A 9,738-nucleotide genomic window follows, 5' to 3' on the forward strand; every position below is an offset into this window, starting at 1 on the left:
GGGGGGGGGAACGGGGGAAAGCTTCCAGGGCAGAAGAAGGCAACACAATTCGCAGGGGAGGCGACGGGGCGGCCCGGGGTCGCCGAGGCCCCGGGCTCTGGGCCGGGAGCCGGGCGCCGAGGGAAGGAGGATTTAAATAGTGGGAGCTCGGGGAGGGGGGCGGCGGGCTCGCGCGTGACGATACTTTCTGGGCGAGGATGGGGCCGCGGAGGAGATGACGGGGCTGTCTAGTCGTGGTCGTCCACCTCCCCCACCCCCTCTTCTCCCCCTCCCTTCCCTCCTCCCCCCCCCAGGTTCAATTAAAACAAAAAAAAAAGTTGGGAGAGAGGCGGAGAGAGCAGCCACAGCCACCCCAGCTCCTCCCGACCACGCCGCGGATGGGCTGGGGCTACAGCGGGCCGCGGGACCAGCCGACCAATAGCAGGCAACAGGTCGGGGGCCTCGGCCAGGCCGCGCGGGCCAGCCCCCCCCACTCCTCCGGGCCTCCCGCCGGCTCCCGCGGAGGAAGGCCGGGCCCCATATTGTCGCCCCGCCCGGTTTTGGTTACCGTGGCCTCCGTTGGGATGGGGGTGGGGCGGGGGAGGGAGGTCCCCGCCGGAGAATCCTCCCGCGGGGGCTGGCGAAGGGGGCGGGAAAGGGTGACAGGGGTTGGGGCTGGAGTGTAGGGCGGGGGGGGGGAGAGAGAGGTGGAAATCGGGGAATGGAGGATTAGGAAAGACTCGAGCTCGGCACGAGCGCGGCCCGCGCGAGGCATCCTGGGTAAAAAGTGGCCGCGCGGCACCCAGAGAGCGCGGAGAGGGGCCGGGGTCAGAGGTCAGGGCATCGCAGCCCCGCGCGCCGAGACACCCCGCACACGCACGCACACACGTGAACGCAGCGAGCGCGAAGGAGCCTGCTTTCCTCCCCCCCCCCACTCCCCCCCACACTCTGGGCCAGCATGCATGCTCCCGGGTAAAGCTGGCTGCGGGAAAGAAGAGCGGCATCGCGGGTCTCCCAGCCCTCCCCCAGCGCCCACCCCGGCTCTACGCGTCCCCTCGGGTCTCCTGCCGGCCTCCGTCCGGGGCTCGCCGGCAGGCAGTAAATTCGTCTTCACAAGTGGGGGGGGGTTGCACTCCCTCTCCCCCCCCCTCGCGGCGGCTCTTGACACTACTACCAACCCGGACTATAAACATAAACATGTGCCGTCGTACCCGGGCAGGTCTGGGGCGCGTTGAAGGTGGGGTCGGGCTCGCCGCTGGGGGGGCGGCAGTTAGAAAAGGGGGGGACCTACCCCCAGGTTTCACGTGTTGGGCAGCTTTGGGAGCTGCACACACACACACGCACACACTCACAATGTCGAGCGTGGTTACACACAGAACCACAGAAGCAGACTGCACTGATTACCTGGGTACCCCCCCACCCCCAAAAGCAAAAAACATCTTAAATTCGCACCCCTCTCCCTTCCCAGCCAACGCTGCCATTTCTTCTGTGAGCCAACAGTAGCGCCCATACTTAAGATCCTACTTCTCCCCCCCCCCTTTTTCAACTGTTCCCTTTCCAAAGAGAGCCATGGAGATAGATCCCTTTTCGACCTAAAGCCTCCCCATCCGCAGAGTCTCTACATTTTGTGCGCAAACACCACCACCGCCACCACCCTCCCTGCTCGCAGCCCGAAAGGCTCGTGGCGAACGACCTGAGTTCGAAATCTAGGAGGCAAAGGTTCTGCGAGGCTTTGCCTTCATCCATTTCACAACTTCTGCAAGTTCACTGCGGACTGGCGCTGTGGAGCTTCGCCACGGCGAGCTTTTATTATTATTATTTAGTCTATATTTACAACCGCCTCTCCACTCCTCTCTCATCCTGCGTCCGACAAGCATAGCCACCGCTGCTTAAGGGAAAGGGAATCCCCCTCGCACGCTTTTTGGCTTGAAAACCGAGGGAGATCGAGAAAATGTTGAGATGGGGGAAGAGGTTCCCTTTGTTCTTTCATTGTTTCTCTCTACAACTGGTGGCTACGGGCACAAACACTTACCTTCTCTTCTTTTTGCTCCAAAAACCAGACGCTCCCATCAGCCTTAAAATACACAATCCACCTTGAAAGTAACTACGGATGGCGGGAGAGTTTGTATTCCATTCTTTTTCGCTCGCTGCCCTCTTTTAGCGTAGGATTAAGTTGCGGAGCACGTTGCTGCAAGCTGTAGCCCCCCGCCTTAGTGAATCGGTCACGTTTAGGACCCTCTAAGTCCATCCTAATTCTGCCAGTAGAATTGAGGGTATTGGAGCTCTAAACTTTCAAAAGGAAAGGAGCCTGAAACTCTCCAGAAAACTTAACAAATACCTTGGTTCTGTTGTTTTTTTTTAACCATTGATTTTTTTTACACAACATCACCAATTTATAGGAGGCTAAGAGATATTATGCATTTCCTCAAGGAAAGTTCCTCCCCCCGTTTGTATTTAGCTATGCATTATTTAGACAGACGAAGGGAAAGACAGGGTTGTACAGGAACTTAACACAATAAGTGCATTTTCCAGAACCTTTTGTTGGGAACTGTGTTTTTTTTTTCACAAACAAAACACCACTAGTACTGAGAAAAGAGGAAAATAAGAATTTGAAGTAAAATGTTAAGGAAAGAGTTTTAAAAAGAGGCAAGAGGCGTTTATTTGGATTTTATTAAAGACTTGATCTTAAAGGCAAAAAGTTAGCTTTTCTAAGTTAAAACACCTAATTTTCATTTTGACTCCAAAAAAAATTTTAAAAGCAAATTTTCTGGCTAATAAAAGTTGTTGTTGTTGTTTAACCTAGCCTGATGAGCATTACTGCCCAAACTTTGTTTAAATCTGGTTATGATGTTATTTGCTGATGGCATAAATAGGAAATGGTACTTGTAGATCCATAAATTCAAAGTTTTTTTTTAATCTCTCACATTTTTTTTTTAATGTGCGTGTTCCCAGTAGCAGCAGCAGTGGAAGATTGTGATTGGCTCCAGTGCTCCTAGAAGGAGTTGGGCTGAAGCCAGGGGGAACAGAACCAGAGGATTCCCTTTCAGCCTTATCTTTCCTTTCTCCCTTCCTGGGTGCTCAAGATCTCAGAATGGTTCCAGCAGCCCATAAATAGGTCTCAGCACTTAGTGTCATCACTCTATACCTTTGGCCTTTGAGCAAAATAAACAAAAACTTGGGAAACCCAAATACATGGTAGTTCTTGAGATCTATGATATGATTTCATATGCTAAGGTTGAACTCTACTTTCTCTGATTTTCCCCCTACATTCAGGATCAATTGTGAAAAGGCCCTTGTGTTTCATAGAAAAATATTGCAACAAAACAAGATAATTGGAGGAAAGGCGGTTGCAGTAGGAAAAGTGCCTTTTCTTTGATAGCATTTAATTGGAATTAAAAGATTCTTGAGCTGTAAACATTCTTTATTTATTCAGCACACATAAGCAGGCATTGTTTTATCACCATCATAATTATGGTGTCCTTTAAACTGGTTGATAGCAGGAAAGATAAGGGAATGTGTCTACAGATTCAGATCAGTCTCAAGCCTTTCTTTTCCTTCCCTTCTCTTCCCTGTCTTCTCCCTCCCCCACCCCCCATTCTTTCCTTGGTCACTAGGGTCCCCCACAGCCCTTGAGATGAGAAGTGGAGGAAGATTGTGGCCTAACCATTTCTTACATCATGAAAGTGATTTGCACCACACTCTAATTTGATGCAATCCCTAACCTTCTTGTCTCCCATGTTTATAACGGGTTTTTAGCTTTCAATATGTGCTAGCTGAAGAGTTGTCTTTGGCTCACCTGTATAAAATCTCATCCAGGAAGGCTTCCTGCTTTACCTTTGTCTAACTTAGAAAGCACACTCTTAGGGCTTTTTCACAACAAAGCCTCACAAAAAACTCCTTTACCTCCAAGGATTTGCAAATTTATAAAGGATGCATTGAATTCAAGATGGGTCAGGGGGCAAAAAAAGGGTAGAAGGTCATTGCATTTTGATTATGGGTCAGTAGACAACATGGCGTGCACTCTGTGTCTCAAACTTGTGCTAAAGACTGGGTTTTTAAATGCCTAAGAACAGAAGGATGGGCCACTGCGATACTTGCCCTGATGCATTCAAATATGAATATATTGAATATATTGAATATTCATGTATTCATATATTCAAATATGAATGAGACAAAAAGAAAAATATATAGACTGTAAGTTATCATTTTTAAGTTGTTTCTCTTCCTTTAGTCCCATTTTCCCTTCCCCAAAAGAAGGGGTGTGATAAGTAACCAAGGAAGGCTTTAGCTTTTATTGTCTAATTCCTCCACTGATTCAGCCCTGTGAGACTCTAAGTTCTTATTATTTTAGATTTTATGTAACAAATATTACAGTTACCTTTGGTTAGCAATATAAATGACTTCTTTTATTCTAATAATCAGTAGGCCTTTGTGATATTCCTTACTCTTTTCTGTCTTAATTCACTGTGAAATAAAAGTGCCTAGCAATCACTAAAACAAATGTATATGGTAAAGTTAGGTGGTGTTGGGGGGTGGGGGTTGATCCTCATTTAAATTATGTATGTATGGGTGAGAGCTTGGAAAGAAAAGGATTATTTTAATGCTCTTCAATACTTTAATTATATGACAGTTGTAGTGTAGAAATGCAAAAGTACTCTTAGGTTTTCCTTCAGGTTTTCAAAAGAACTTTCCCCATTAGTAAACTACTCCTGCAAATTGCTATTGCATTTCCCAGCTAACCATTTAAAAGACTGTAAATGCCGTGTGCATTACTTTGCTCCAGAGGGAAGAGGTCAGACTGAATTGCTATGGTATTTAAACATAAAATACGGTGAAAATAAATCAAAATAGAACATCTGAAGGTAAATTTAGCACATTCATATGGGATAAGTAAAGACAAATATGTTCAGATCTTCATAGCCCATCACTTTAAAAACTGAAAGTGTTGATTTCTTACAATAAATGCAGAAGTAAGTGGACATTATAAATATACTTCAAAAAAAAAGAATATGTTTCAGTCTGTATTTTCTATAGAGGATTTTCTTCCAGCAAGGAGCTTTGTTTTCAAAGGTACATTTTAGGATAGCATGTGAATGCTCACATTTCTTCACCATGTGAAAGCTCACCCTTCATTAAAAAAAGAACTCATTGCATATCATATATATATATATATATACATATTATTCCTAAAGTCACAGTAATCAAAGATGGATACATGTAAACATGAATGTTAATTTGAGTATCTCCATCCACACACATGCATGTATTTGAGAAAGATAGAAGTTGATATATCTTTTCTTTAAAAAGAATTTGAATATAGTCCACCATCTGAATTGGGTTCATCTTTGATTGTGGAGGCAGCTGACATGGTCAACAAATTTATCAAAGAAACCCCCTAGCTTTTGAAGAATAGTACTTTATACATCTGGATCTGCACACCCAGGCGAAGTAAGTAAATTATTGCATAACTTTAAGCATAATTGATAACAGACACCTTTAATTTTTCATCCCCATTCTTTTGGCCAGCTTTCGCATTAATAATCTAAGCCATAAATGTTGGTAGCTATTGATCGAAATCCCCGGTGTGCATGCAAATCCATCTTAAAGTCCCCTGCCTTTCATGTGTGAGCGCTCAGGGGCCTCTGCTAGATCTTTTTATCGGGATTGACCCCCAATGTGCCTGGAGAAGACCCCGGATATGCAACGTGTGCTGATGGCCACAAGAAAGCTGTCTGTCACATTCTGTGTGTGTGTGTGTGTGTGTGTGTGTGTACATGCAAGAGCATCGGTGCCAAAGCCTTAACACACACACACACACACACACACACACACACACAGATGGGGAAGTTAAAGGAACAAAAGAATGTATTAGACAAGAAGGATATGTAATAGCAGTATTAAAAATGTATAAGTGTAAAGGTGCCTGTATGCACATACACACTAAATAAATAGTATAAATATATGTGTATATACATGTTGGTACACAAAACACACACTCATATTTCCTAAATCCTTTGGCCTTTGTTTTTCTTTAATTGATCCAAAGATTTTATCTTCAGTTTAAAAAATACTCAACGTTACATTAGTTTAAAAAAAATCTATATTGCCAGTGTTTTAAAGGTGGAGAAGAAAAGAAGGTAAATTTGAAATGGTTACTACATCATATTGCTATGTGGAGGAGGAGGAGGAGGAGGAGGAGAGAGAGAGAGAGAGAGAGAGAGAGAGAGAGAGAGAGAGAGAGAGACCTCTAAAAGATCTGAAAGCTAAAACTACCTGACCACCCCCGCCCCCACCCCCCAGGGGAAAAAAAAGACTCTCTAGCCAATCTTTTGTAATGTCTTCTCAAGGCTTTTCTTTCTTTCTTTCTTTTTAGTTTAGTATTTCTTGGCTGTTTGACTCTTTGGTCTAAATCTTAACGCTGGGGGAGGAGGGGAAGGGGCGGGGTGGGTGGGAGGAAGAGGGCTGGAAGTATATAAGTGCATCAGGAGGAATTTTTAAACGACCTTATTGTCGTTGGCAATAGAAAGACTCCGGTCATTCTACCTTAAAAAACAAACATCAGAATCTGCTTTTCCTGGGAACTTCGCTTTCTGCATAACCCTGGTGCATTTTGCCTCCTGTGAAAGTGAAAGAGAAAAACGCGGTGTGATAGATCCAGATGCAAAAGAAAGCCAACTCGGTGATGGTATTAGCTGTGACGAGGCATTGTTCATTGCTGCCTCTCGGTTACGTTTAAAGCCTGAAATATCACGAGATCCATTCAATGATCCTTCTCTCATTCAAGGGACAAAAATGTAATTTGCTGTAGCTCTGATTTCTTGGATGGAAATGCTAGCCTTAGATTTCAAAGGCAAGAACTAGACATCGCGGTTTGTACACACATTGATTAAGTTGAAGAGCGGCGATTACATCTGTGCTGAGTGCAACAGTAGTCCAGGGCTGACTTTTCAAATCCCAACCTCCTGAGTTACAGACTCTCTTAAATAGACTTCCTTAATTTCCGGATGTACTTCTTGAAATTCCCAATTCTCTTCAAAATTCCTGGGAAATTACAAAGGAGATGAGGGTGGGGGCGGGGAACTAAGGGCTGAGATTTCATCTTGTCAAGGAAACTACCTTTTTGTACATCTGATTCCTATTTTTAATTTTTTTTGTAATTTTTTGTAGCTATATCTGCTCCTGCTAGCCAGACCAGAGCAGGGGGAAGTTGGAACTTTTGAATGTGAAGAAAGAAATTATTGTAATTTTTTTTTCTTGCAGGCTCAGAAATATCCGTTTATTCTTTAACCACACGGATGTATCTATTTTTGGAGGAAGAAGGAAATATATAAATGCTTGGGTCACATTTATGCTGTAAGCTGCAAACACCGAACAGTTAAGAAGATTTTGCCGAATTCTGCACAGCAGCCTTGGGATCTTGGTAATTCAAGTGGATCTTCCCACTGGCTCTCATTTGGCAGTATTTTGGATATCCGTGAAAATGACAGCAAACTGTGCCTTAATTTGACTTAAGAAGAGGTCAAACCATATTGATATTCATCCAAAGTCATTTTGTCCAAGTAGATACTTGGCTTTCATGGAAGAAGAAGAAGAAGAAGGGGGGAAAAGGCAACTGTGGAAGATTCACCTAAACTATCAACCCAACCATCATAGCCCACTGAAATAATCTGTACCATACATCAACACTTTCTTTTCATCGTTACTACGTAAAACCTCTGGAAGCACCTTGGGCGGTTTACATTTTCTTTTCTTCGCTGCAGGAAAAAAAAAAAAAGTAATCTGCTCCCTGGAATTCTGATCTGTGGTGAACAGGACCCTGACGAAGGCTGTACTGGAGACTCTAGGAAGATCCCGCCTCCAATCCAGCCTGGTTAATTGTGAAAAGTGTACACATTTCTGGCTTATCTATGCTTTGTTATGAGTCTGACGTGAACCTACCTCCTCCCCACCCCACTCCCCCAGCAGAGAACCGAAATCCAGTTGAATTGTGACAGTGTTTAGAAGCTGGAGCCTTGAACTGCTTGCTTGGTCAAATAACTTTGTATCTGGTTGTAAAAAGGCATTTCAGAGGGGGGAGACAAAAAAAAAAAAGGAAAATCGAGAGAAATTCCAAACGTAAGTCTGTACTGGGGTGGTTCATCGGGCGGTGTAACTTTGGAGCTCCCAGTCGGTCTCCTTCCCCACTCCCATAAGGGAAATACCAGGCTATTCTGCACATTTTCTCTTAAGCTCCATTTTCCAAAGAAAAGGGGGTGGGGTATATGTATTTGGACTTGATAATGTTTTTTTTAATGCTTTTGTTTGAAACGATAATAGCTGTATTGGTAAAAAATGCAAATAAAGCAAAAAATAGGCAATATTTCTTTAAAGGGGAATATACAGTGGCTTTTTTTTTTAAGCGTACACACACTGCCTCTTTTGAAGTCTGTGAGTCAGGCTGTTTCTGAGCTCCGATAGTTTAATGGAAAGATTTATATACCGACTGTATTATTTACTTTGGGAGGGGAGGTGGCAGTATAAGGGTATGCTAATTAGTAGGAGATTTTGGGGGGAAGGGGTGGAATATCAATTTTTATTGCATCACCTGTCAGGAGTGTCCAATCAGCGTTGGCTTTAGGGGAATTAATTGATGAAGGTGTCTCCGGACGAGCTCACTTCACTCTGTCATTTTATTTGTAGCTAAAGCAGCGGCGGGAATAGCAGCTGCATTTCTTTTCTCTTTCTCCCTTCACATTCCATTATCATAGTGCTCCAATGGAGAAAGAAAGAATAGAGCGGCCCAGGTACTGATCTGCCTGGAGGACTCAGACCAACACCACACTGGCAGATCAGAAACCGGATGGTTTTTTTCCCTCTTTTGCAAAAAAACGAAAACCAAAAAAAAGAGCAAGAATCAAGTCAGTGTAATTTCATGGTGTTTTGTGTGTGTGTGCGTGTGTGTGTGTGCGTGCGTTTTGTTTTGTTTAAACCTCCCCCCCCACCCCCCCCCAATAATTTCGCCTAGAGTTTGGCACTCCCTTCGCCGGGAATAACAGTCTTTGTTATTTTATTAGCAGGATGCCTTGAGACACCCGCAGCATCTGGCGGAGGATTAACATACATACATGTGTATGTGCGCGTCACGTATATATTTACTGCAAATGGTGGGGATCATTTAGTGCCCGAGATGGGAGACCTGAAGTCAGGTTTTGAAGAGGTGGATGGCGTGCGGCTCGGCTACCTCATCATTAAAGGAAAGCAAATGTTTGCCCTCTCCCAAGTCTTCACAGATCTGCTGAAAAACATCCCGAGGACCACCGTGCACAAGCGCATGGATCATCTGAAAGTGAAAAAGCACCACTGCGATCTGGAGGAGTTGCGGAAACTCAAGGCCATCAACAGCATCGCCTTCCACGCCGCCAAATGCACGCTCATCTCCCGGGAAGACGTGGAAGCTCTGTATACCTCGTGTAAAACCGAGCGAGTCCTCAAGACCAAGCGCAGAAGGGTCGGCCGGGCCCTGGCCACAAAGGCGCCGCCGCCAGAGCGCGCCGCCGCCGCCGCCGCGCGCCCCGCCGCCCATCTACCTCAGATTTTTAGCAAATATCCGGGCTCTCACTACCCGGAAATCGTGCGATCGCCTTGCAAACCCCCTCTAAACTATGAAACTGCCCCGCTCCAGGGAAACTACGTCGCCTTCCACTCGGACCCTGCCTACTTTCGGAGCCTGTTGTGCAGCAAGAACCCGGCCGCCGCCGCCGCCGCCGCCGCCGCCGCCGC

The 9,738-nt window shown here is 45.3% G+C and overlaps 2 protein-coding genes across 2 annotated transcripts in view; one reads left to right on the forward strand and one right to left on the reverse strand.

Moving 5' to 3' along the window:
* The window catches only part of Mllt10 (myeloid/lymphoid or mixed-lineage leukemia; translocated to, 10), a 198,626-nt gene extending 196,481 nt beyond the window's left edge, over nt 1-2,145 (reverse strand). Inside the window, exon 1 of the mRNA XM_013014683.1 lies at nt 2,012-2,145. The gene's annotated coding sequence lies outside the window, so the exon portion shown is untranslated. The remainder of the gene's footprint in view (nt 1-2,011) is intronic.
* A 7,000-nt stretch (nt 2,146-9,145) lies between these two features.
* Nucleotides 9,146-9,738, forward strand: part of Skida1 (SKI/DACH domain containing 1) — a 4,424-nt gene continuing 3,831 nt past the window's right edge. Inside the window, exon 1 of the mRNA XM_013014650.1 lies at nt 9,146-9,738. Within this exon, the coding sequence (XP_012870104.1) occupies nt 9,146-9,738 (593 nt within the window).

Source organism: Dipodomys ordii, unplaced genomic scaffold (assembly GCF_000151885.1).
Source record: "Dipodomys ordii isolate 6190 unplaced genomic scaffold, Dord_2.0 Scaffold24, whole genome shotgun sequence".
NCBI lineage: Eukaryota > Metazoa > Chordata > Mammalia > Rodentia > Heteromyidae > Dipodomys > Dipodomys ordii.